This window comes from Corella eumyota, chromosome 4 (genome assembly GCF_963082875.1).
Source record: "Corella eumyota chromosome 4, kaCorEumy4.1, whole genome shotgun sequence".
Taxonomy (NCBI): domain Eukaryota; kingdom Metazoa; phylum Chordata; class Ascidiacea; order Phlebobranchia; family Corellidae; genus Corella; species Corella eumyota.
The window spans coordinates 4,851,131-4,877,346 of NC_137493.1; the positions used below are offsets into that span (position 1 = coordinate 4,851,131).

At 29.3% G+C, this 26,216-nt stretch overlaps 6 protein-coding genes across 6 annotated transcripts; 2 read left to right on the top strand and 4 right to left on the bottom strand.

The window, feature by feature from the left end:
* Window positions 1-128: 128 nt before the first annotated feature.
* On the top strand, window positions 129-2,118 carry LOC145750148 (solute carrier family 60 member 1-like). The gene has a single exon (XM_082566107.1). It carries the CDS (start codon window positions 225-227, stop codon window positions 1,617-1,619), a length of 1,395 nt encoding a protein of 464 aa, XP_082422233.1. The 5' UTR covers window positions 129-224; the 3' UTR covers window positions 1,620-2,118.
* LOC145750147 (retinal dehydrogenase 2-like) lies at window positions 2,005-7,469 on the bottom strand. Its single transcript, XM_082566106.1, has 12 exons — window positions 7,419-7,469; window positions 7,046-7,150; window positions 6,651-6,791; window positions 6,312-6,441; window positions 5,907-5,968; window positions 5,417-5,582; window positions 4,963-5,142; window positions 4,521-4,705; window positions 3,810-3,977; window positions 3,132-3,289; window positions 2,517-2,656; window positions 2,005-2,299 (listed from the first exon to the last, which is right to left on the bottom strand). Exons 1-12 carry the CDS (start codon window positions 7,467-7,469, stop codon window positions 2,280-2,282), a joined length of 1,506 nt encoding a protein of 501 aa, XP_082422232.1. The 3' UTR covers window positions 2,005-2,279.
* A 1,088-nt stretch (window positions 7,470-8,557) lies between these two features.
* Window positions 8,558-11,870, top strand: LOC145749517 (uncharacterized). Its single transcript, XM_082565302.1, has 9 exons — window positions 8,558-8,687; window positions 8,814-8,978; window positions 9,387-9,498; window positions 9,661-9,783; window positions 9,869-10,076; window positions 10,313-10,522; window positions 10,753-10,867; window positions 11,054-11,209; window positions 11,359-11,870. The coding sequence occupies exons 1-9, from the start codon at window positions 8,648-8,650 to the stop codon at window positions 11,475-11,477; spliced, it is 1,248 nt and encodes a 415-aa protein (XP_082421428.1). The 5' UTR covers window positions 8,558-8,647; the 3' UTR covers window positions 11,478-11,870.
* LOC145749518 (spermatogenesis-associated serine-rich protein 1-like) lies at window positions 11,761-13,833 on the bottom strand. Its single transcript, XM_082565303.1, has 5 exons — window positions 13,715-13,833; window positions 13,403-13,517; window positions 12,672-13,073; window positions 12,514-12,576; window positions 11,761-12,434 (listed from the first exon to the last, which is right to left on the bottom strand). Exons 1-5 carry the CDS (start codon window positions 13,755-13,757, stop codon window positions 12,311-12,313), a joined length of 747 nt encoding a protein of 248 aa, XP_082421429.1. The 5' UTR covers window positions 13,758-13,833; the 3' UTR covers window positions 11,761-12,310.
* Window positions 13,834-16,023: 2,190 nt separating this feature from the next.
* On the bottom strand, window positions 16,024-19,564 carry LOC145751051 (solute carrier family 2, facilitated glucose transporter member 9-like). The gene is made up of 10 exons (XM_082567129.1): window positions 19,470-19,564; window positions 18,649-18,780; window positions 18,077-18,344; window positions 17,828-17,949; window positions 17,573-17,743; window positions 17,223-17,317; window positions 16,943-17,114; window positions 16,693-16,856; window positions 16,453-16,597; window positions 16,024-16,340 (listed from the first exon to the last, which is right to left on the bottom strand). The coding sequence occupies exons 1-10, from the start codon at window positions 19,479-19,481 to the stop codon at window positions 16,164-16,166; spliced, it is 1,458 nt and encodes a 485-aa protein (XP_082423255.1). The 5' UTR covers window positions 19,482-19,564; the 3' UTR covers window positions 16,024-16,163.
* A 554-nt stretch (window positions 19,565-20,118) lies between these two features.
* Window positions 20,119-24,887, bottom strand: LOC145750005 (solute carrier family 2, facilitated glucose transporter member 5-like). The gene is made up of 10 exons (XM_082565911.1): window positions 24,679-24,887; window positions 23,208-23,339; window positions 22,468-22,735; window positions 22,191-22,312; window positions 21,555-21,725; window positions 21,350-21,444; window positions 21,098-21,269; window positions 20,850-21,013; window positions 20,629-20,773; window positions 20,119-20,514 (listed from the first exon to the last, which is right to left on the bottom strand). The coding sequence occupies exons 1-10, from the start codon at window positions 24,685-24,687 to the stop codon at window positions 20,332-20,334; spliced, it is 1,461 nt and encodes a 486-aa protein (XP_082422037.1). The 5' UTR covers window positions 24,688-24,887; the 3' UTR covers window positions 20,119-20,331.
* Between the last annotated feature and the right edge of the window lie 1,329 nt (window positions 24,888-26,216).

Below are 26,216 nucleotides of genomic sequence, written 5' to 3' on the forward strand. Positions count from 1 at the left end.
AAAAATAGATAAAAAAGATAGTCAAAAATAGCAAAAAAATTTAAGTTGTTTTTTAATATTATAAATAAGCAACCAAACAAGGATTATAAATCATTCAAATATGTATTTGGGGTACGAATATATTTTAATTTTTATGGTTAATAATTTTTTTTAAACTAATTTACTTAATTACAAAACCATGATGTGATATTTATCTAAGGTGGGCTATATTTTTTTACCTAAAAATGACAAAATCAAACATTAAAGAAAATAGTTTGTGTGTTAAATATTTTGAAACTATTGTGCTGTCTTTAGCCTTTCTATCACTTGGATTATGTATTTCAGTCGCAGGACCAACTTTGCCCACTCTAGCATACAACCTTGGTGTAGATATTGATTCAATTTCTGTTATTTTTCCATCAAGAGGGGGTGGTTATTTAGTGGGCTCTATTCTTAGTGGGATACTATACGAAAAACTTAACCAATATGGCATCACCTTTGCAACATTATTAGTAACATCCATTGGAATTTTCTTTGTGCCTCTCATGCCCTATATAGGCTTGTTAGCAGTAGCAATGGCAACAGCTGGTTTTTCAATGGGAGTTCTGGATACTGGTGGAAATGTAATGTGTTTACAAACATGGGGGGATAAGTCAGAGCCTTACATGCAGATTCTCCACTTCTCTTTTGCTTTCGGTGCCACCCTTGCCCCTCTCTTTGCTCAACCTTTTATACGAGCAGAAACTGATTTACCAATAGAAGATCACACCACAGCCAGTACCCTAAATCAGACCACCACAATTTCTGTATTAGAGGAGAGTAACTCAACCTGGTATCCTAATGTTCTGTGGGTATTTGTTATTGTTTCAGTTTCTGCCCTGTTTTGTGCGCTAATGTTTTTGTGTTTATATTGTTGTGTTAAAAAGTCTGAAATTGTGAGTCAGGAGAATACGATTAAATCCGAAGGATCAAAGTTCCGAATTCAGCTGTTGGCGTTGTTATTTATATTTTTTATGTTCTATGTTGGAATGGAGGTAGCATTTGGCGCATATATTTACACTTTTGCCATAAATTGTTCTAATCACTATTCTAAGGATACTTCTACTTTTCTCAACACTTTATTTTGGGGTTCATTTACTGCAGGCCGTTTTTTAAGCATTTTTCTGACCAAGTTACTCTCTTCCACCGGTTTATTGCGACTGGACTTAATTGGCACATTCATGTCTGTCATTTTGCTCTGCTTGTTTCCCATGTATGCTGATAATGCTGATTTTTTGTTGTGGGTTGCTATATCAATGTATGGTCTTTCTATTGCCAGCATCTTTCCTACTGGAATTTCTTGGGCTGAGCAATACATTACTGTTAACGGAAGAGCTGCCACTACTTTAGTTGTCGGGGCAGCGCTAGGAGAAATGATCTTGCCCTTTGTCTTGGGGCATTTTATTAATGCAAACCCCATGAACTTGATGTACTTCACAGTTGCAACCATGGTCATTTGTGTTGTGACATACTTGGCTATGCAGTGCTTAGCTAGCAACAGAGGCAAGCGCTTAAAAACGACTGAGAATAATAAACCCAAGGAAATAGACGACAAAGAAAATGTGGAAGAAGCATTTCCTCTTATGAAAGTTTCTACTTAAGTTCCAATTTATTAAAAGTTCTGTGATTGCTATGTTTAAAAGTTCTATGTGATTGTTTGTTTATTATTTTCACCCTACCTAATTTAATATTGATTTAAAGTAATATTTTTAATTTTATTGATACTCGTTAGAATTTTTTTTATAAGATTTCACATATTTTTTAACTTTATAAATGCAATACTATATAAATTTTTTATAATTTTTTAATTGTTTAAAATTGCAATTATAAAAGTGGTACCACTCTTAAATAAGGCGAGAAAATATTTTAAATTTTGGAATCTTGTTGATACAGAAAATTGTAATTGCTTTGGGCTATTAAAAGTTTTGTAAAAACGCTGCTTTGGTGTTTAAATTTAAAGTTTTACTAATTATGTTTGTTTTGGTTTTGTACCAAAGAACCAAAATTAATTTAAGGATATTGCACTTTGTTAAAATTAAAAAAAATGAAATTTAAATTACACTGATTTATACTATATTGCTGCTAATAAAAGAAAATTAAGCCTTATTTAAATAAAATCTGCATAGCAAAAGCATGAATAATTTAGTAAGCTAAATTAAATATATACTAAAAATAATTTGAAGGGTAAAACAATAAATTAAAAATGTTAACCAACGAAAAAGTTAACCCAAGACTAGGAAATATTTTAATAAAAAAATACTTCATTCAGCAATGTCCTTCGCTAAAAAGTTAGAATAAAGATGAGATAATATTGTTAATAAAAATGAACAGAAGACAATATTTATCATTAGTATCGTAATAAAGAAATCAAATTTTAGTCCCGATAATTAAACATTTACTTAAACAAAAACCCTATTGTTTTATTAAAATTAAACATATTGTTTTATTAAAACTATTAAAATTAAACATATTGTTTTATTAAAATTAAAATCACAAACTTGGAGAATTAAGTTGAGTGACGACAGCTTTAACTTGCGTGTATTCTCTCAATGCATATTCTGAAAGATCTCTGCCAAAACCGGATTGTTTGTATCCACCGAATGGAATAGCTGGCGACATCTTGAAAAAGCAATTAATCCTGTAATGAAAAAAAACATAATAATTTTTTTTGCATATATCTTTATCCTCGATATGGGAAGGTCAAATGCGTAACCTAAACAAAGAGACCCAGTCTAGAGTTGCCTTTAGCAGTTTGCAGTATAATATAGATTATGATTGCCCGGTAATTATGCTGCTGATTAAGTGCTGGCTCAGCAGGAGTTTATACCGTTCATAGCGCCTTACTTAAGGGCGCTACGGCATAAGAGCAGTGGTGATTGAACCCACAACCTAATGGTGGTGTAGCAAATGTTCTTACCACTACACCATGCTGCCGGTTATATTTAACATGTTAAGTTTAGTGACTTAAATAGTACTGTGGGATTTGGTTTAAGTAAGAAATAAATGTTAAGTTATCAAATAGCTATTTTTTAATATTTTCTTTACACTAATTTAAGGCGCCATTTAAACGAATACATATTTCTTAATGATATAACTTAAGGATTAAATAATACCAAACAGTTCCTGCTTCAATGTTTTTAGCCAACATCATTGCTTTGTTAATGTCATTTGTGAATACTGCAGCAGCAAGACCATAAGCAACATTATTTGCTCTCTCTGTCACCTCCTCAACTGTTTTAAACTTATATATTTGCTGCACTGGCCCAAATACCTATTATTATTAAAAAAGTTATATAAAATCTTTAGTAAATGCAATACAAAATTTAAAGAGTAAAACTTATATTAATATAGGCTTTAGTTTAAGCCAATTTTAATTCTAAAGTAATATAGGAAGTAAAAAATGAGTAAATCTATTTTAACGGAGCCTACTATTAAAGAAGAGTAGAGTTTGTCAAATTTATTTAAAAAAGTTAGTTTATTTAACACTGGCAGCATGGTGAACAGGTCAGAACATTTGGCTTCACTACATAAGTTTCTGGGTTTTATTTCCACTGCTTTTAGGCTGTTGTCCCCTTGAGTAAGGTGCTATAAATAGTTTAAACTCCTGCTAAGCCAACACTGGAACAGCTTATAATTATTGGGCAATTATGATCTGAAATATCCCAAACTGCCCAAGACAGCTCGAGGCTGAGATAGTGTAGCTGATGTTAGTCTATGTTTAGGTCATGAAGTCACCTTTCCAAATCTGGATAAATAAAAATAAAAAATTCAATTTTTAAAATACTACAAACCTCTTCCTTTGAAATTTTCATTTCATCATGAAGGTTAGTTATTACAGTAGGTTGAATAAAATGGCCTGCCTCTCCTTCAACTGAGTTTCCACCACACATAATAGTGCAACCTTCCTCTTTTCCTTCTTGAATCATCTTTAAGATCTTATCCTTTTGCAATTTGCTAATCTTTATTTAAAATAAAAAAGAATATACAATAAATCAAAATATACAAAAGTTTTAAATAAAATATAATTAATGTACAGTACCAGAGTGTTTAATGATTAACTTATTTTGAAAGATCTTTGTTAATATACCTTTTGTAAATTAGAATATTAAATTGGTATTTACTTATTGTTTTGTTATTTTTGTGTAAAGGTTCACTTATACTATGACATTTTATTGGTAGGGATAATAACACTTGCTACACCACATGAGGTCGTGGTTTAATCCCTACTGCTTTCATGCTGTAGTGCCATTAAGTAAGGCGCTATAAATAATATGAACCTCTGCTGAGCCAGCAGCACTTAATCAGCAGCATAGTAACCATGCTATTATAATCTATAAAACATCCCAAACTGCTAAAGGCAACTCGAGACTGGGTCGGAGAACCTGATGTACTCTAAGTTTATGTCGCGCATTCGACCTTTTTACATCAAGAATAAAGATATTATACATACAAAAAAATTTCTAGTAACAAATGTAAATAAAAATAGTGTTCATTAAACTAACTTGAGGTCCATGTTTGACACTAAACTCAGAGGGATGTCCAATTTTTCCAGTTTGTGCCCGCTTTACGCTTCTTTTAACGAACTCGTCATAAATATCTTCATGAACAAAGACTCGAGATCCTGCGCAACATACTTGCCCATTGTTCGAGAACTGAGCAGTATGAGCCATCTCAACAGCGTAATTCACTGTAAAAAGGACAACTTATTTATCTTTTAGTACAACTTTAACCAGAATACCGAGTTTTATTTAGTTTAACTTAACAATGAACTACTACAATAATAAACAGTTTTAAACCACATAAATATGTTACTAATGTAAAGGTTAAAATAAATTAGTTGTTTTTACACTCTTATTTGTTTATTTATGGGGTCTACATTAAAAGTTTTTGCGGATTATTATTAAGATTCAAAGCGAACTCATTAAAAAAAATGATACAACTTACAGTTCACATCAGGGAAAATAATGTTGGGACTTTTTCCTCCCAGTTCCAGTGAAACTTTCTTTAAGTTGGACTCAGCTGATGCAATCATTATTTTTCTTCCGGTCACAGCTGATCCCGTAAACGCGATTTTACCAATGTCCATGTGTCTTGCAAGTGCATCGCCAGCATCATGACCATATCCTTCAATTAACAAGTTTATATTTAGGTTTTTTACTCACTCATAAAATATTTATTTAACTGCCACAATAACTATATCAATGACAGATTATAGTTATTACACACAGTGTTATAATATATCATGACTTGCTTTTTAAACTATAGTTCAAACAAAGGTTAGGTTACACAATTTTGTGTGTACTTTAAAGCTGTAATTTACCTTCAATAAATCTGCTCACCTTTTAAAGCCTGTATAAAAATGGCATTAAAAAACAGTTAGAACTTTTAATTCTTGTACCTGTTACTATGTTAATTACGCCAGGTGGAAATCCAGCTTCTTTACAAAGTGATCCCAAATACAGCGCAACCAAAGGAGTCAATTCAGCTGGTTTAATTACTATCACATTACCCATGGCAATACAAGGTGCTAGCTTCCAAACAAAGATAGTAAGAGGAACATTCCACTATCAAAAATAACGTTAAAATAAAAGTGATTTTGTTGATATGAATAAATTTTTAAGGTAATGTTTAACAAAGTCTGGGTATTGGAAATTTTAGGTCAATATTAGCAAAACTATAACATTAAAACAGGTGGTGGTTAAGACAATAGCCTATCTAGTAAGGCAAAAATTTTAACTTCTAATTCTGCAAAGTAAATGCTATATTAAAGTATTTCAGAGTATAAAAAACTTAATCTTTGTCATACCAAAAATGAATAAACTGTTGCTATAATTAAACAATGAGGCCAATTTTTTTGGATTTATAATAAGTAAAAAATATTAACTTACCGGAATAATTGCTCCACAAATACCAACTGGTTCAATTTCAGTAAAAACTAAAGACTCATGATCTGTAAAATGATTTAAAAAATGATGTAAAATCAAGTTATTTAAATTTAAAGCTCACAAAAAAACTGGAATCACATTAGTTGTTCGGTTCTAGATAAAACACAATTACCATACTGCTCTCCTAAATTCTCTCATCTGGATTACGGTGCGAGAAAATTATCACCTACGGATTACGATTAGAGCTAAACAAAACATAATTACCCTATAACTCTCTCTTGTCTGTTTTACAGTGTGAGAGAATTTACACCTACGGATTTTGGTTTCTCTCCTATGATAGCATGTTCTTTTGTCTAGAGCCGGACAACATACAAGACCCAAAAACTGTTTGTTAAATTTAATTTTTACCCATTGGAATTGTATTTCCATGAAACTTATCAACCCAACCAGCAAAGTAACGAAGAGTGTTCCCAATTTCAATTACTTCTCCCATCAATCCATGCAAGTAATTCTTTCCAGCATCGAGCGAATCCAAAGACTATAATTAGGAACAAAAACAGAATAGAAATCTTGGCATAAAATGCCCCACTAATGCATTAAGTGTGTCATTTTATATTTAAGTAAAAAATCTTTAAAATTGCAAAAAAATTTATATTTTAAACTTTTTTTTATTTAAATCTTTTTAAAATTTTCTAATTCAATTTTTATTATGTTATGATTTTTAATAATGCCAAATGTTAAACTTACTGCAATGTAATGGGAATCTCTGTCTATTAGGTCAGCAAGCTTGTTAAGAAGTGCTGCCCTTCCTGATGGTTTCATTGTTCTCCATGCTGAACCTCTCTTGTAAGCTGCTTTTGCTGCAGCGACTGCTGCGTCTATATCAGCCTAGAAAAACCAATTTTTTTAAAACATTCCAAAATAAAGTAGTCGTTATTATTGGATATATTTGTGTATAAAAACAAAAATATTACGAAAACGTTGTTTATTTTAATGTTAAAAACATAGTTTTTTAATTTATAATTTTTTACATTTTTTAATTATTTAAATGTTATGAAAATTTAAATAAAAATTTTTATCTTAAAAATATTTAAATAAAAAATTTAAAGCACAAGTAGGTAAATGTTACAAAATTTGGTTACCTTTTTCCCTCGTGCCACTTGACATATTTCTTTCCCTGTCGCAGGATCTTCTGTTCCAAATGTTGTTCCATCTTTGGCATCAACAAATTCGTTGTTGATAAAAAGCTGAAATCAACAAAATAAATTTTAACACAACAATAAAATTATTAAAAATATCAAAAAGTTTTTTAATTAAGAATAGGAATGCATAACTTTAAATAACTAGTATATATTTTAGCCTACTATTTTTAGTACACAATCCCATATTCATAGGATTTTTATATAGCTCAAAATTTTAAGTATTTTTGCAATAAAAAAGTTTTTATTATAGTTCCTATACTATGGCCAACAACATTTTTGCATTAGCAATGTCAAGAAGTTAAACTATATGCACCTTAGTGAATTTAATCTCAGGATTTTTTATTGCTTGGGGAATTTTATCCATATTTTTATTAAACTTAGACTTTCAAAACTAATCTTAACTAATTTATTTCTAAAGTTAAAATAAAAACGTTGTATATATATAAGTAGGCTATATATTTAAAAAAAAACTTAATCTAACACACTTGAAACCGAGCATAGTTATCATTTAAATAGCTTTGTAATAGTTTGCCCAGATTATTCAGCAAATTTTTTGTTTGGTTAAGGCGGGATAAATGATTAACCATTTATATATTTAACAATAAAACAAGCATAATCTTGCAAAATATTGTTCGAGTTGTACATTAATGAGAACTGGGAGCAAAAAATAAAAATAATCATGACATGTTATTTTTTTGTAATCTTTAAAAAAAAAGTTAACTAAGTATTGAGCTTGATTAGCTGCATTGTGTAATAACTAAAAGACTTTGTTTTATTACATGGGGTCCTAGGTTTTTGTTCCTTAGTGCTTTGGTGCTATAATCTTCTTAAATAACGTGCTATAAAGATATGGACTTCTGCTAAGTCAAAAACTAATCAACATTTATTTTAACTAAATAAAAATGGATTTGATAAAAAAAAAAAAAATAATATACCAAATATAAACATTTCATTGTGCTAAACACATGGTAGTACTTACAAACTATTTTTGTACGTCTTTTTTTATGAAAATTTGATGTTGTCATTCAACCTCTTTGTGATCTTATTTTTTGAGAGGACTGGTTTTTATTTAAACTGTCAAATGTTTATTCCGTTTACCCAGATTCCTATTAAAAAAAAACATTAAAGTTGAAGCAATAAATAACGATCCATAGCATTGGTATAGAAAAATGTACTTACTTTGTTGTATTTTATTTATGTACACGTGCATCTTCACAGACTTCAAAGATTTAAAAAGATTTTATAGAAAAAAAACAATAAAAAGGGGAAACCCCCTACTGTCTATGACTTAATGCTGTCTAAAGTACAGTTTAAACAACAAATAAAAAATACATTTAAAAATTAATTTAAAATATTTTATTAATTGTTTGACGTGCTGTATGATAAAGTTTGCAATCAATCTTTTTTGTAAAATATAAAAAAAAATTGACAACACTGAGTGTTCCGAACAACGAAAGACGCTGTTTACTTTTGTGAAATATTTTAAAAATCGTTTGTATTTATTTTATAAAAGTTGGTATTATCTTTGCCTTGTAATCGAATATGCGCCTAAAAAGGTTTTTGCTACGTTACTATCCACCAGGTAAACGAAAATCTAAAATGATTTACAGTAATTAGCTACTAGTAATTGTAAATGATAAACAAATGCAATATTAACGCATTCTTTCTGTCTTTTAAACTACTTGAATTAAAAAACATATATACACAGGTATTATTCTAGAATATGAACAAACTGGGCAAACTAAAACAAAATCCATCGATCTTTTGGATCTTAATGGAAGTTCAAACCCTGAAAATATTGCGGCTGAGTTAGCTGTAAACGAACCTTTAATTACAAAAACAAGAGTTCCGCAAATAGAAAAATTAATAACAAGTAAAAATTTAGGGAAATGATTCGACTTAATTATTTTTTTTATAACACCTTAACCATATAGCTCATTTATTTTTTTTACATTTTAAAATATATATTAGAAATACTAAAAAAACGAATCTCTATTAGTTTCGAACGCCCTACATAAAACCCTAACCCTCACATATTCAGTTTACCCATTAACACATCTGACTCGTAAAGTGGACTAAGTTATACTCATTGAAACATATTTCAACTAATTTTTAATGTCTGGTTGAACAATTGCCATACTTAGGTTATAACACCTTGTTAAATTCGGGCGTGCGAAAGTAATAGAGATCCCAAAAAACATTATTAGTAAAATGTAGCTTAAATTTTTGACTGTGAAACCTTTACTTATTAATTTATTAAATTTTTAACTTTTATTCTCAGAACTGCAACATAAGATTTCCAATGTGGCTGATCACCAATTCTACCTATTTAAAGTTTTGCGGGCTCATATTTTACCCCTAACAAACATTGCATTTAATAAAGATGGTTCTAGGTAGACTCTCGATTTTATTTCCCTAATAAAATAAAAAACACCTTTAAAACGTGTTTCAATTGAATTAAAAAAAAATTTCAAGAGAAGATATGTAATATATAGGGCAACTAAAAAGCTTTTTTTCTGTAAATTTAAATTTAATAATTTTTTTATTTTTTTTAGTTTTATTACTGGGAGTTATGATCGAACTTGTAAAGTTTGGGACACAGCAACAGGAGAGGAATTACAAACACTAGAGGGACATCGAAATGTTGTTTACGCCATAGCTTTTAATAACCCATATGGGTAAAAAAACATATATTTTTACCAGTTTTCAAAAAAAAATCAAATATATTATCATATCATATTAAACGTATTTTTTTACATTTAGTGACAAGGTGGCTACTGGTAGTTTCGATAAAACATGCAAACTATGGAATGCTCATACGGGTCAGTGTTACTTTACATTCCGTGGCCACACTTCTGAAATTGTCTCTCTTTCATTTAACCCACAAAGCACAGTGATTGCCACGGCATCTATGGACACCACAGCTAAACTGTGGGACGTTCAGACTGGCTATGAACTTGCAACATTATCAGTAAGTCGTTTTTGTAACTGGGTGTTATTTGTAATGTTTTTTTAAAAGTAAGTTAAAGTGTGCGCCATTTTTTAGTTGTTTGATATAAATTAGGTAAAGCCATATTTTGGTGTGTGTTGTTGGGCATAAAATAAATTAAACAAGCATTCTACTAATTAGACATAATAATTTGGTTGTACACAGGCATTATGCTTTAAATGCTTAATTAATATCCAAAACTTTTCTGTTTTGTTTAGGGTCATAGCGGTGAAATTATCTCAATCGCGTTTAACAGCACAGGTGACCAACTTCTAACAGGAAGTTTTGATCACACAGTGTGCTTGTGGGACGTAAACACAGGACAACAAACAAACACCCTGATTGGCCATCGTGGGGAAATTTCCACAGCCCAATTTAACTTTAACTGTTCGCTTATTGCAACAGCCTCCATGGATAAATCATGCAAAGTAATATTTGTTTTTAATTTAGTTTCATTTTTAAACGAGAAGTAAACAATAAAAAAAAATTCGAAAGCCACTTTTTTGTGGCCTATTTATTACAAACAATCAAAAATAAACTTTTGTCAGAATATTAAATATATACTTTAGTGAATTTTAGGCATAATTTACCAACAAAATAAATTTTTTAATAAGTTTTATATATTACTAAGATTACAATCTAACCTTATATTTAATAGTTATGGGATGTGAGAACTGGACAATGTATTGGAACGTTAAGGGGGCACGAAGATGAAGTTTTTGATATTGGGTTTAATTGTACAGGGAAAGAGCTGGTCAGTTGTTCTGCTGATGGTAAGAATCAAAATTATAAATTAGAATTAAAATTGGTGAAATATAAACAGCTTTTGTAAATGTTATATATACAATTTCTTCAATACATACTTTGTCAAAATTTTGACAGTTTGGGATGTTATAAAATCATTCGCATTGTGCTATTGCTGTAGTGGCTTTTTAAATGACAATACCTTTTATTTTAAGCTACCATTCGTGTCTATGATGCCGTGATGCAGAAAACCAGATTGGTTTTAGAAGGCCACGAAGGGGAAGTATCAAAAGTTTCTTTTAATCCACAAGGCACTCGGATATTATCGGGAGGTGCTGATAAAATTGCAAGATTATGGGATTCGCAAAGTGGTAAACTTCATTTTTGACTGTTTTAAATTAACTTTATTAAGGCACTACGAGATTTGAAATTTAAGTGAAAATGTAATAAATATTTTTACTTAGCTTTCTGTGTTGCATTTCTAACTTTTTGTAAGCATTTTTTTTAAATTTTCTTTAAGGTGAATGTTTACAAATGTTGGAGGGTCACACAGATGACATTTTTAGCTGTGTGTTCAATTATGAAGGTAACACGGTGCTCACTGGAAGCAAAGATAACACTTGCCGGATTTGGAGATAATGTTTTAATGCGTAATTGCTTAATCGGTAAAAATATTGCATAAAATGCTCTCCATAAATAATTCTTAGTATATTCAGTGACCATTTTGTAGCTTTTGTTCGGCCTTTTTCTGCTATATGTACCAATTATTTATGCAACCATGCTTTGTTGGTTTCTGTATAAAAGCCTTAGTGTTAAATTTTTAGATGTTTTTTTCATGACCCCAAAAGTTAAATAAAATATCAACTGTGAAAAAATGTACAACACAAAATATTTGCTTTCCCTTTAAAAATACTATATTTCAAATTTCGTTAATATTAACATACTGGCTTAAGCTCTGTTTGGCAATTTTTTGTGCTTCCCTTTAATTTTTGTGTTATATTTTGTTAATACACTTAAATAAACAACCACCTTGGCGAATTTTAGGTAAATTTTAAAAGTAAGATTTCATAAAAATGCATTTAAATTTCACAGTATCACAATATTGATCTAACACTTACGTAACTATAAAAATTTATAAAAAAATGTTAAAATAATTGTTGATAACTAGAGATTTGTTCAAATTAAATAAAGGTAAAATACTTTTAAAAGACCTTAAGGTAAAGATTGACTATTTACTCAAAATCGAATACAATTTAAAACTAGGTAGTATTAAGCAAATTAACAACAAAAATTAGTTAAACCTACAAAATAAAACCTAGAAACTATATGAAGTGAAACTGAATCTTCTTTTTAAAAGGCAAATCCCTATTAGGCAGGGATTCTTAACAGGGGTTAAATTTACCCCTTGGTGGTAAATTGGTTAAGAACCCTTAAGAGATTAAAAAACAAGAATTTCTGCAAATATTTATTTTTTAACCCTTGGTTTCTGGTACTGGCACTAGCAAAGGAGAGGCAGGCCTCCACTTATTTAAAGATTTTACAGTCTCAATTTCTTCAAGGAGTCTTCTTTCTGCCTCCTTTTTTGTGTATGGTTTACTAAAAGATAAATTCTTGTTTGCTTTGTACTTGTAATTCTTGTTTGCTTTGTAGGTTTATAGAAAATAATAGTACTTACATTTTAATAGGATTGCTATGAAGCAATGGTACACGAGATGCCTTATTTTTTAGATGCATTGCTCTACAATGAAACAATATATTAGTATAGGCTAAAAAAGTTGGTTTGCATTTTCAATATAAACACAAACACAACATCCTAAACAGATAAAATCTTACCCAAAATTAACCACAGGCCGAGTTGATCCAAACTTATGAAAATTAATCGAATATTCTGCAGCTTGATATGGTTTGTCACCTGAAGAAGCCTCAGCAATGTAATTACGTGAATTATCCACATGAGCATGCTCGCCAAATCGTAGCTTGTCGGTGATTTCATTGTTTGATACTTGAGATGCACAGTGTACGTTATTGAAAATTGTTACTTTTCCCTTCCCGTTGACAAGTGGAATTCCTTGAGGTGGATAGAACTTGTATTCTTTTTTCGAGGACTTATTATGCTGAGTAGGAAAGTGTCGTATTGACTTCAAGGTGGGATAAAATGCTGTCTCTGTAGGTTTCCCTTCGCCGGCTTTAGGAGAAGGAAGCCATCTGATGCGGGAACTCCAGTCGGGGCCACATCTTTATAATAAAAAATTTAATTTTGATTTTTAATAAATCCAACCCTCAGTTAAATTTTACAAGTTTAGCGTTTTTTAATTTAAAAATTGTAACTGGCTTTGCTCAAAAATTATTGACTTTTTTATTTACACAAACTCCATTTTTTTCATATTTTTTTTTATTAACTTGGTGTTGTTAAGATAACTAACTGTCAACTACTAAGTTCAATTTTTAAGGTTTAAAAACACCAAAAGGCTATAATGTATGCTCTAAATGCTAACAGAAAAGTATACCCTTGCTAACATTAAAAAATAAAAAAAGCCCTTTTAAAGAATACACAAAAATCATACTCAGTATAATTAACATCTATGTGTCCCGTGTGTGGTTTAAACACTTCCTCCTTTCCTCTTCCATGTGGAATGTACATTCTGCCTCTTCCCTTGTGGATTTTTTTCACGGCTTCATCTTTAAATTTAAAATTAAATTCAGTGATTCCGTTTGCAAAAATTTACTAACACACAAAGCTATATTAGAAGTTGTAATATGTAAGAAGTTAAGTTAAGTACAGCGCATCACTTCTTGTTAAATGAAATGGTTTAAGAAAATTTAGTTACGACCTAATATTTTTTTATTATTTTACTGTTTACAGTTAGGAATATTACCTTGGTCTTGTTGATCAGTAGATTTATTTGTTTCCTCAAGCATTTTATTGACAGTTACAACACTAACACTAATTTATTAAACTTATTCTTTATCTAAATATTGCATAAACAGACTGACTGACAGATAAAGGTAAATACAAAGTTAGAAATTCGTTCGCATATAGCAGTTTAGTATCGTTTAAATTGTAGAATATTTGGCTATAAATAATAAATACCAACATACGAATATTTGCATTCTATTTTAGCTTACCGTAATGGTTATTTAAGCTAACTGTAAGACATGAGCTAAAGGCGCGTAATAAGACGACGCTTTTTTTGATTTGCCCGTGTTTCCATAGTAACGATTTTTAGTAACTTTTGTTTTTTTACCGCTAGAGATTGCATGGATTGCATATTCCAAATAATTTTAGCTATTGCATCAATTTTTAGCTTAATTATAAATGGTTTTTAAAAGTTTAAAATATTGAACCCAAAACAGTGTTAACAGTATTGCCTAATCGAGCTCAAGCCCTGGCTAATGCAATTTCAAGACGGAAAGCCAAATCTGTAAACTTTAAATGACTTTTAAGTTATCAATACAACATTTGATTAGGTTTATTTGATAATTTATCCTTTATCAATAAATATTTATGCATATCTTTGTTTATTTATAAAAAATATATATTTAAACTAAGCAAATAATTTCTAGCTGTATTTTACTTAATAAATAAACCTAGCTTGCATTTCATTTTACATTTTGTTTATTTAAATATTTACATAAAAATATACATGGTTTTCATAAAGAACGTAGTAGCGGTAAATATTACTACAAACAAAACTAGATTTATTTGATAAATAAAATATGGTTCGAAATCATTTGATCATTTTTAAAATTAATCTCTATTAGTAAATAAAGTTATGCACAAACATTACCTTATTAAGATTATTAACTAAATAAATAAATCAAATATTACGTATATAATTGTTGTTAGACTAAAAACGTATTAAATTATTAAACTAAGAAAATTTTAGAACAAAATTATTTTAAAAACTTTAACATATCAATCTTTAACTTTTCAATCAACAAACAAGTAATTAAATATTTTTAACAAACAAAAATTAATTTTTTTTACCCAGTTTTAAGTTGTTGATATCTAAATATACATTAGACCAATTTTGAATGCCTAGAATTGATTTTTGATTTTTAATAAATAAACAAGCATTTAAATAAAATAAACAAACAAAAATTATTTTTTAAACATGTATTTTAATTACTGAAATTATGAAGTACATTATATTGAATTTTAAATGCTTAATATCAAACTTTAATTTTTAATAAACAAACAAGAATTTAAATATAATAAACAAACAAAAATTAAATTTTTAATCCATTTTCGAGTTATTAATATTATGATATATAACTGACCAAAATTTGAAAACTTAATAACGATCTCTAAATTTTATTAAACAAACACCTATTAATTACTAATTAATAATATTTAAATTATCAAAATAGGAGGATTGAAACACAATATGATAATAAACAACATACTAAAATTTTAAAATTAATATACACAAAATCAAAAGTTATTCGATTTCAAAATTCGGATTAGTAAGAATAAAAATAAATATACGGACAATAACAATATGTTTCGAAATCTTAGATCTTAAATTAACTAGATTTATTTGATAAATAAAATATGGTTCGAAATTATTTGATTATGTTTAGCATAAATTTTTATAAATAAAAAAATATGCATACACCTTAACTAAGAATATTACATATCTTTAATTTTTAATAAACAAACAAGCATTTATATATATTATACAAATAAAATTAATTTTTTAACCCAGTTCTATGTTGTTAATATCACGATATACATTTTACTAAATTTTAAATTCCTAAAATTGATTATTGATTTTTAATAAATAAACAAGCATTTAAATAAAATAAACAAACAAAAATTATTTTTTTAACATGTATTTTAATTACTAATATCATAAAATACAATATATTAAATTTTAAATGATTAATATCAAATTTTAATTTTTAATAAACAAACAAGAATTTAAATATAATAAACAAACAATAATTAAATTTTTAATCCATTTTCGAGTTATTTATATTATGATATATAACTGACCAAAATTTGAAAACTTAATAACGATCTCTAAATTTTAATAAACAAACACCTATTAATTACTAATTAATAATATTTAAATTATCAAAATAGGATGATTGGAATACAATATGATATTAAACAACATACTAAAATTTTAAAAATTTATTTACACAAAATCAAAAGTTATTCGATTTCAAAATTCGGATTAGTAAGAATAAAAATAAATATACGGACAATAACAATATGTTTCGAAATCTAAGATTTCGAACCATAATAATGACAATAACAATATGTTTCGAAATTTAAGATTTCGAACCATAACTAAATCAGTTAACTGTTTTAGATGATTACAAAGCGTCATTATCCTCAGATTTGGCTGAATATTTAATTAGCTTTCCTTGCATTTGGTCTTGTATTTGTTCTTCTGTTTTGTCATCTGTTATCGGAATATATACATAGAAATATATTGTCATCAAAATGGTACATACAAACCAGGGCACAAGGGAATATGTTTTCAGTGCATCCTAATAAACAACAACGTTGTTAGTTATTTGTAACACGTTTGGTAAAATTGTTTAAAAGTACCTAAAATTAAAAATATCAAATAGTTATGTCATTAAAAGTATAAAGAACTACCAATAAATATGGAACCACAAAGCCAGTCAACCACGAACTAAACAAAAACACCATCGAACCTAAACCCAAAGCACTTGGCCGAGTAGATGCAGTTGTAATAAGTCCAAGTAAACCGAAGCCAGCCACTCCGACACCTCCAGCCCAACTTCAATAAAACAATAAAATTTTAATTTTAATAAATTTTTAATATATTTTTAGTTCTACTACTTTTTATTTTTCGCATTAAATTATTTTACTTACAAAATCAGGAAGAGTGCAACAGAAGCAACTTTTAAATACGACATTTCTGTTGGTGCCAAATAAGCCAAACCTCGGCTTATAGTGTACAATACCATGACAAAAAGAATTGCAATATTCGACAAAAGAAGAAATCTTTTAAACCCAACACGGCCAACCACAAAAAGCTGCAAAAAAACTTCATGTTTAAACAAATGCATTTATAATTACAGATAATTTAAACACATATGTCATTTAAATACAAATTACTAACCCCTACGATTGAAAAGGTAAAACTCAACACAAAAACTCCAATGGATATGTAGGTGACATTTTGTGGAGGAATTCCAGCTAGGGTAAAAATAATATCAAAGTATAGCCCGATGTTGTTCACACCACAAAGCATAAAGTTGGCATAAAGAGCAATTACCAACAACAGCATACGCCTGCGTTAAGATAATCGTTTTTATCTTAGTTGATTTTAAATATTAATATATTTTTTTTGTACCATAATTGCAATAAAAAGATGTTAAATTTAAAATAAAATTGTCTACCTGTATTTGCTGCTGCAAATTATTTCACGTACAGAGACCAAGTTCTCAGACTTTACTTTGTTTATTATCTCACTAAGTTCTTCTTTATTAACACTCTAAAATATAAGGTTTAATTTGTAATTTTATTTTTTATGATTGCCATTTGTTAGTTTACTTCATTTTTAATTTTTTTTTGTACAATGTTATTTAATGTTTAACATATTAGGCTTCACTTAACTTTTAGGTATTTTTGTTAAAGTGCAACGTTCAAAAACTTTCCATAAATATGAATATTAATAAAAAATATAACAGAAAATATTATTAAAAAAACATTTTACCCCTAGTTACATCTTAAAAAAGCATATACTTACGACTGGTCCTTTTCGTAAAACAGTTAAAGCTTTAAAAGCATCATCTCTTTTTCCAATACGAACAAGGTAGATTGGTGTATTTGGAATAAAAATACTTGAAATCAGATAAATTATAGAAGGTACCACGGATGCGCTTGCTGCTACTGGCCACAATTCTGTAGTTCCAAACAACTAGGACAAAAGGTTTTAAATATTTAAATAGCTATAACTCCTTTATAGGCATATTTATAAAAGTTGATTGGGATAAGTATATACCTTCGGATGACCAAGTGTTACACCACATATGATCCCGAAATTTAAAGCACAAGTCGGAATGCTTTGCCAAAATTTTTGCTTGTTAAGTGCGCTCATTTCAGCAACCATAACCGATGCAATGTCTATAACCAAATAAATATTTAATTTTTTTATAGTTTATGATATTTGAGTTGGTAGTATATCGTAAAAAAATGTTATTACAACTCGGTGTACGGCCCTTGAATTTAATCACAAGCAAGGCCAACTTACTGAACACAACTCCACTTGGAAGTCCGATGATGAATCTTCCAACTATAACAGCCTCGTAAGAGTCAGTAAGGCCGCCTATTAAAGCCGCAATCACCAGCCCAATAATGTGCGTGACATGGCAAAGTTGCATCAAACGTTTGCGGCTCATACTGCCCACCAACGGTTTTGAAATAACTGTTCCGACAAAGGCGCCGATAATGACTACGGTTGTTGTTACGGTTAACAGCGCCAGCCACGTCTGATCGCTCATTGGAACTCCAAATCGCTCCTGTAAAAGAGGATTTAAAAGTTATTAAGTATTATAACGCTATGCTCTACTTGATATAAAGAATTTTAGTGAAATTACAGTGATATTAAAGTGCAATACCCTGCCAATATTTTAAAAAGTTAATTTTTTTCAACAAACTCATATATTTTAATTTTAAGATACGCGCGTTTGCTAAAGAATTTAGCTTTAGTAATCATTAATTTTTTTTTAACATTTCTTATCTACATTCCCCAAACTTTATCTTTAACTTGGAAACGCTTTGGATAATCAGTTGAAAAAAGGGTAATAAAACAAGGGTTTATACCGTATACGTTTTGTTAAAAACAACTCGAATGGCGGGCAGGGCTGGGTTGAGATAGGTGAATTGATAACCCACGATCGACATCATCATCCAGACTGTAACGAAGGTTGCATACTCTCCAAATCGTGAATTTTCCTAAAAAATTACCAAGTATAGTATATGTTAATAATTGTGCGCATAAAATATAAAACAATCTTGTTGTATATCGTTGTTAGTCAACCTAAAAAGGCATGCAAAATTTACAAACGATTTGCTTAAAAAATTTTTGTGCGCAAATGAATGAATGAAACAATCTTTGGTATACTATTTCATGCAACGCGTGATTGGGTTGCCAATTTTTGACCTCGCAGGTTCATTGGTTATGCTGTGGTATGCCAAGCTTTTAGCTGTTCAAGATTAACGACGTGTTTAAGCGCAAATACAAAGTTAACAACCGTTAATACTATAGTAAATTTTACTTTTTAGGCGAACGAACAAATCAATCTGCGATTTGCACAGGTAATACCATGACAAAACTACATTTAAAATCAATTTTATCTAAAAACTTTGGTAAAAGACAAGTTTTAAACATCTTATTAACTTTAAAATATTATTGACCTGCCCATTTTATTTTCATTATTGACCTGCTTATTTTATTAAATTATGATCTATAATCTAAAACAGTATATTTTGCGTCTCAAGTGAGAACGATAATAGAAATCAGCAGGGTTCGAACTGTAAACCCTAAGTGCCTTATAATAACTACCAATAATAGCACACCAAAATATTTTTTTAGTATGAGTAGTTTAAATAATATAATATTAAAAGTTAAAGCAAATACTTACAGGTTCTCCCATTTTTGTTGATTTTGTTTTTTTAAACAAAACTCAAACTAAAACAATAGCTTTTAAAATTTATGAAAATGTATTGTAAATTATATCTAAGCAATTCAAACATAACAATGTTAACTTTTTTATTTAAACAAGTAACTAATTGTTAAAGTCAAATATACAAGCTAGTTACAACAAAATAATATCTATATTATTTACTGATTTAACTAACGTCTCGTAACAAACGAATTGTATTTTATGCTTAAGCTGCTTAAAGAATGATTTTTATAGACTTGTTAAATAAAGGCTTAAGAGAAAAAATGCTACCGCATTACTGTGTGCATCAACAAATTCGAAGTTAATATGGTTGCAGTTTTACGACCACCTATAAGAAAAACAATCCATATATGTCAAAGTCGTTTTAAAACTTAGTATGCAAGTAAACATTTAAAATTAATAGGAATTTTAATTTCATATTGTTTACTTCTTAAATTTGTTTTTGTTATTTTAATGAATATTTACTGGGTGTTGTTGAAAAAGTAGCCTTTTTTAAGTTAGTAATTATAGGCATTGCGAAGTTTTTTTTTAAATAATTGTTTTATTTGTACTGTTTACTTGATATGTTAGTATAAAGTCAATACTGAAATTGTAATAACTCACAAAATAGCTAGCAACTATTTTTTATTCTGTCAACTTCATTGAAAATAACACTTTTTATATAAAATTTTTAAAAGTTATTAAAAAAAACGATTAATAAGTAAAAACTACAGTTTAAAAACATTGTGCAAAATATACAAAAGCAATGTCCTAAAATAATTTTTTTTCACTTGGTAAGAACATTTATGTCTATATACAAATTTTTTCTTTATTTAAGGTTTTACAACATATCATTAGGAATATCATCCGCTTTGTTGGCACACACGAAGTGCTTTCCTTGCATTTGAGCTTGTATTTCATCTTCTGTTTTCCCACTTATTACAGGAAGACGAATTTGAAAATATATCGTCATCAGAACAGTAATTACTAACCACGGCATTAAAGCATACGAACCAAGACCCTCCTACAACACAGCACCATGGTAAAATAAAAAAGGCAAAAAAAATTGAATAGAAAAAGTTTTTATTCAATTTTTTTGTGAAAATTAAAAAAAATTATAAATACAATCCCAGCTTACCAAACAATACGGAACAACAAATCCCGTTAACCAAGACGTGAAAAATAGCATAGTAGAACCCAGGCCCAATACACCAGGGCGTGTGGATTCTGTAGTGATGAGTCCAATTAAACCAAAGCCCCCTGGCCCAATACCTCCAGCCCAACTAGAAATAACAAAAACCAGGTTGAATTTTATCAGCAGTTTGTCAATTTATACATTGTAATGCCTTTGTTACTTACAAAATCATAAACAAGGCAACAGATACAACTGTTAAGTAAGACATTGCTGTCGGTGCCAAATAAGACAGGGCACGACTTAAGGTAAAGAGTCCAATTACAGCAGACGCCAAAATGTTGGAAATAACAAGAAGTCTTTTAAACCCGACGAGTTTGACCACGAACAGCTGCAAACAAAACGCGGTAATGTTAATTTTACTTAGGTCATATGTGAAACTTTAAAATTAAAAGTCTTTTGATCTATAACTTACCCCGCCGATTGAGCAGAGGAAGCTTAAAGCAAAAATTCCAATGGATATGTAAGTGACGTTTTGAGCTGGTAAACCTGACATAATAAATATTATATCAGAGTAGAATCCGATGGCGTTTATTCCACACAACATCAGATTAGCGTAAATAGCAAGAACCAGAAGCAGCATTCGCCTGCGTTAAACCGTTTACAAATTAACAAAAAAAATACAAGTATGAGGTTGATAATCATGTTATTGTTCTTGATATTTTACCTGTATTTTTTGTTAACAATAATATCTCGTAGGCTGACAACATTTTCCGACTTAAGCTGATTTGTTATTTCTTCCAATTCTTCCTGGATGTTTTTCTAAAAAGTAATTTTTTAAATGCGAAATTGTGTCTTAATTTACACACTTTGGAAAAAAATTATGATTTCAACAGTAGAAAAAAAAATAAGATAAATGTATATTCTCTTACGGTCGGTCCTTGACGTAAAACGGCAAGGGCTTTTAAGGCTTCTTCTTCCTTTCCAATACGAACCAAGTAAGTTGGTGTGTTTGGTATAAAGAGACTGGAAATCAGATAAATCATCGATGGTACCACACTTGCGCTTGCTACAACTGGCCACAATTCTGGAGTACCAAACACCTGAAAAGGCCAACAAGCAGAATTAAACATTTTTAGACAATTATTTAATTAGCCAGCGCAGCCAAACGCTACTTTAATATAATGTCAAAGGCGATAAAAAGTTGTGGATATTTTAGCACAACCACTGTTAATTTTAAACGGTTGGGTTTATTAGGTGAGTTTGCAGCAAATATAGGGTAATAGAGCCTAAACATCTCACGAAATGTAATTGCCCAGAACCATACCGAGATAATCGCAGCTGTTACTTTATCTAAGCTTTAAAAAGAGTAATTTTAAGGCTTGGCAGAAGTCATTACCGTGATGTTCTTACATATTACAACTTTGTTTGAATTTTAAAGCTAAGATTAACTTAGGTTTATCAACCAATTGCTCTACAGCTCTCTGTTATTTACTTTTTCATTTTAAACACGTTTTTTGTAAGTTTCGCTGTGAACTTAATAGATTGTAGTTTAAATTATGTTTTACCTTTGGATGTCCAAATGTAACACCAACCACAATTCCAAAGTTCATTGCACAAGTTGGAATACTTTGCCAAAAGCCTTGTCTATTAAGTGCACTCAGTTCAGCAACCATTACTGTTGCAATATCTGCAATGCGCAAGTAATTTGAAATAATGAACTTTTAGGTAAAAAATTTGAAAAGCGTTGTTGACACATTAGATTGATCGTTTAAAATGAGTTTTAGATTGTTATGCTTAAATTTTACAATGTAAATGGCTTAGTTTTTGTAACTGTTAACTTACTAAACACAACTCCACAAGGAAGACCAACAATCAGTCTTCCAACAATAAACGCCTCGTACGATTTCGTAAGGCCACCTACTAAAGCAACAACAACAAGTCCTACAATATGCGTGACATGGCAAAGTTGCATAAGACGTTTACGGCTCATGTTGTCTACCAGCGGTTTCGATATAAGGGTTCCAATGAAAGCACCTATTATAACTGCTGTTGTTGATACAGTTAACAAGGACAACCAGGTATCATCGTCCATTGGAACTCCATTGCGTTCCTGTGCAAGTTAAATAAATCAAATTTACCAACATTGGCCAACTAACTGGGTGTAACTATAAATGCAAACTACTTTTCGGTATGATTAACTGCTTATACAAATGCAAGTTTATAAGTAGTATATAGAAGTTACTTTATTATAAACTTACTTTTAAACAACATACTGTTTGTACGCACTACAGAAAACAATACTAAACCTCTATATATCGTAGGTAAGCAACAGTGTGAATTTAATACTGTAACACATATGGCTTGCCAACAATTAAAAACAGTAAGCAATCCTGTTTTTGACTATGAGCGTAAGCCAAAATTAAACGTTTTCAAAGCGGCGTAGACGTTTTAAGGCACTAAACGACCTCAAGGCCGCGCAGATTACAATTAAGCGTTTTGCTAATTAATTGACTGGACATGGATATTTGTAAACTTTAGTTAAGGTTATTAAAGTTAATAAAATTGAAGCAAAATTTACGCACGGTGTAGGTTTGGTTGAAGACCACTCTAAGAGCTGGCAGCGCTGGGTTAAGGTAAGTAAACTGATAACCGACGATTGAAAGCATCATCCAAGCTGTAACGAACGTCGCATATTCACCGAACTTTGAATTTTCCTAAAAAAAAAACACACATTATCATAATTAGACATTTGTATAGTAACTCACTTACGTCAAAAAAATAAAAAAATAATAGCCTTGTTTTTCAATTAAAAAAATTATTAGTGCACTTATTCGATAAAACTATTAAAAATATTTTTAAATAACAAAAGTCAATAAACAACCTGTTTTCTGTTTGTTAAATTTTTGTGTGTTATGAAAAAGGACAAAAATTTGTAAATTTTGCAAAGTGTTTTTTTTTTGACAAAAAATAAAGTAAATTTGATATGTTGTGATTGTAATATTTTGTTAATGCTGCATTTTTGGGTATGTTAAAAATTATATAATAAAATGCAAATTTTGCAAAAACGGCTTTTTAAGACTGTTTGGTATTTGCAGTTTAAACTCGTTGCTACACCACATCCACAGAGTTTAAAAGAGTTCATGTTTATATAATTTAATCAAAGGCCTTGTGCATACTATTACACTTTAGTGGTTGTTACGCACAGTTGCAAATGATAATGTTAACATTTTGCTTTTCAAATCACACTCGCCTATGTGTTATGGCATATTAATTTCGGGCAAATTTTCTTTTGAACTTTTGATCTTTCGACATTAGTAAGTAAGACAAAACGGGCTATGAGCCTAATGAGGTAGAACATTTTGATTGAGTTAGCTGTAGGAGTGCATGGCTTATTTTTCAATTAAATTATATATTTTATTTAAGTTACATAGACAAAATTTTCATTGTAAAAAAACTCAAAACATAAGTTATTAGTAGCTTAATTATAAAGTTTATTTACTTGCATTATTGCTTGTTTAAAGCAAAAACATTTAACAAACTTTTTATTTAAAAATTAGGCCAATAAAAAAGCACAAGCATACAATTAACTTAACAATAGCAGTTGTCTAGTCTGTTTAAATAATTGTTTCATTTAAATAGTATTTTTTTAATGACATCATAATTTCCTCAAGTGACGTCAACCCGGATTTGGGAATTTTTAGTGGGGAATTTCAAATTAAGTATACAAATAAACTAAACGTTTTTCAATAATAAAATTAACAGTTTGTTTTATGTTGAAATAAAACAGATTGTTAAAATTCAGGTTGTTTTAGCATGGGCTCCTTAATTTTAAAAATTATGAAAACAGCACTGGTCTAGGGTTAATTTTCCGTTAAAAATTGCTATACCACTTTATAATATTATTTACTGTGTTTTGGTTTTATATAATGCCATCTCATGTTAACTTATTGCACAAAAATAATATTTATTGCTTTTATATTATGTCATCTAATGTTACCTTATTGCACAAAATAATATTTATTACAAAATAATAATAAAAAAATTTTTACTCACGGCTGTCATTTTTTTCCTTTTGATTGGTAATATAAATATTAAAAAATAACGAATTTCTTTTTAAATGTTAATTTATTTTAAAATTTAAAAGTGATTTATTCTTTAGAAATATAATATCACAAAAAACTTTTTAATAATAACTAAGTACAATTTTTTTAAATAAATTAACTGCTATGCTATACTTGTAAAAATTTAACTTTGTAGCGCAACTTGGTAAATTTATTTTTGCACTGAGGTAAAATATGTTCTGGTTTTTATAGCAGAAGTTAGTGGGTGTATGTGTGCTAATTTGGAGGTAAAAAAGATGGTTTGTGCACAAAATAACCGCAAAATGATTTTGCATTTTGTAATTTGACTTTTTGACCCACTTAAACAGAATTTAGAGAAAATGTTCAAAATTTGTTAAAACAACAGTTTCCGTGAACTTGCAATATTTAAAAAATTTTGAAAAAAAAAGTAGCAAATAAAGCATTTTTTTGGTTTTGTTCAAACTGAATGAAATGGTTAAACTGTATGAAATTTGCTAAAAGAACAGTAACCAATGTTCATGTTTAAACTCTGAATAAAGTTTGCTAAAACAACAGTAACCGTGAACTTGCAATATTTAAATATTTTGTCAAGTCACGTCAAGCAAATAAAGCATTTTTGGCTTTTTCTGCTTTACTCGCACTTTTTCTAAAGTGTAATATATCGCTTTATTTGCGTAATAAGACGTCATAATATAAAGTAAAAAACACTATTTGCATTTGTTGCCGATGTAACAAACAAAAAAATATGTTAAAATTTTGTTATGTGTTTTTTAAACTCTTCCTGCACAAAAATTAAGTCAAATACAATTAATATTTATCAAGGTAGAAGGTTAAATTTACTTGGCTTAAGTAATGTACTCATAAGGCAATGTTCTCCTAAAGAATTATTTTTATAATAAATAGTTGCAAATTGGGTAAAGTCATAAACAAAATTTATTAAAGCATCACAAACCTTGTGCTAATTCGTATTTTTTATGAATGCACACCAATGTACAACCGTTAAAATAAAGCCGTTATGATCAATGATATTAAATAAATGACCGAAACTCTTGTTATACTAAACAAATAAGCATGGGTAAAGTTATCAAAAACTAAGCGTCTGTACGAAGCAATAAAGCATGCTAGGAAGCTATTAATAATAAAATATATTTGTTGGCGGTCGTGGTTTTGTTTATTAAATAAAAAGCCTAGTTGATCTACGTAGCGCTAAACGCCATATTTATAAATTGAGTGAATAAATAATATCATTGTTAGGCAAAGGTTGTGAAGATTTTAGTCAAAGATTTAATACTTTTTAAAGTTAAAGATTTAATACTTTTAAATAATCTGTTGGTGATTTATGCATTTACCTTCTATGTCGAATATAAAAAACACATTTTCCAGGTTTAGTGGTTAGTTTAATATTATGTCAACATTCGGCTCCAGTTATAGTTCTGGCTCGGGCTCGGGCTCAGGCTCGGGCTCAGGCTCTGGTTACGATTCTGGATCCGGTTCGGGTTCTGGTTACAG

Bases quoted from the DNA above. Each gene is read 5' to 3' on its own strand.
- LOC145750148 (XM_082566107.1), top strand. From the start codon at position 225: ATGACAAAATCAAACATTAAAGAAAATAGTTTGTGTGTTAAATATTTT.
- LOC145750147 (XM_082566106.1), bottom strand. From the start codon at position 7,469: ATGGATAAAATTCCCCAAGCAATAAAAAATCCTGAGATTAAATTCACT. The intron at 3,290-3,809 runs GTTTGTAGTATT...TAATAATAATAG, and splicing joins TGAAAATTTCAAAGGAAGAG to GTATTTGGGCCAGTGCAGCA. The intron at 2,300-2,516 runs GTTTGTGATTTT...CTAACTTTTTAG, and splicing joins CACTCAACTTAATTCTCCAA to CGAAGGACATTGCTGAATGA.
- LOC145749517 (XM_082565302.1), top strand. From the start codon at position 8,648: ATGCGCCTAAAAAGGTTTTTGCTACGTTACTATCCACCAG. The intron at 10,868-11,053 runs GTAAGAATCAAA...TTTTATTTTAAG, and splicing joins GGTCAGTTGTTCTGCTGATG to CTACCATTCGTGTCTATGAT. The intron at 11,210-11,358 runs GTAAACTTCATT...ATTTTCTTTAAG, and splicing joins ATTATGGGATTCGCAAAGTG to GTGAATGTTTACAAATGTTG.
- LOC145749518 (XM_082565303.1), bottom strand. From the start codon at position 13,757: ATGCTTGAGGAAACAAATAAATCTACTGATCAACAAGACCAAG. The intron at 13,518-13,714 runs GTAATATTCCTA...TTAAATTTAAAG, and splicing joins TACTGATCAACAAGACCAAG to ATGAAGCCGTGAAAAAAATC. The intron at 13,074-13,402 runs GTATGATTTTTG...TTTATTATAAAG, and splicing joins ATAGATGTTAATTATACTGA to ATGTGGCCCCGACTGGAGTT.
- LOC145751051 (XM_082567129.1), bottom strand. The intron at 17,950-18,076 runs GTAAGTTGGCCT...ATTTGGTTATAG, and splicing joins TCCAAGTGGAGTTGTGTTCA to ACATTGCATCGGTTATGGTT. The intron at 17,744-17,827 runs GTATATACTTAT...CTTTTGTCCTAG, and splicing joins TAACACTTGGTCATCCGAAG to TTGTTTGGAACTACAGAATT.
- LOC145750005 (XM_082565911.1), bottom strand. The intron at 22,313-22,467 runs GTAAGTTAACAG...TGCGCATTGCAG, and splicing joins TCCTTGTGGAGTTGTGTTTA to ATATTGCAACAGTAATGGTT. The intron at 21,014-21,097 runs GTAAGTTATAGA...TTTTGTTTGCAG, and splicing joins TCCTCTGCTCAATCGGCGGG to CTGTTCGTGGTCAAACTCGT.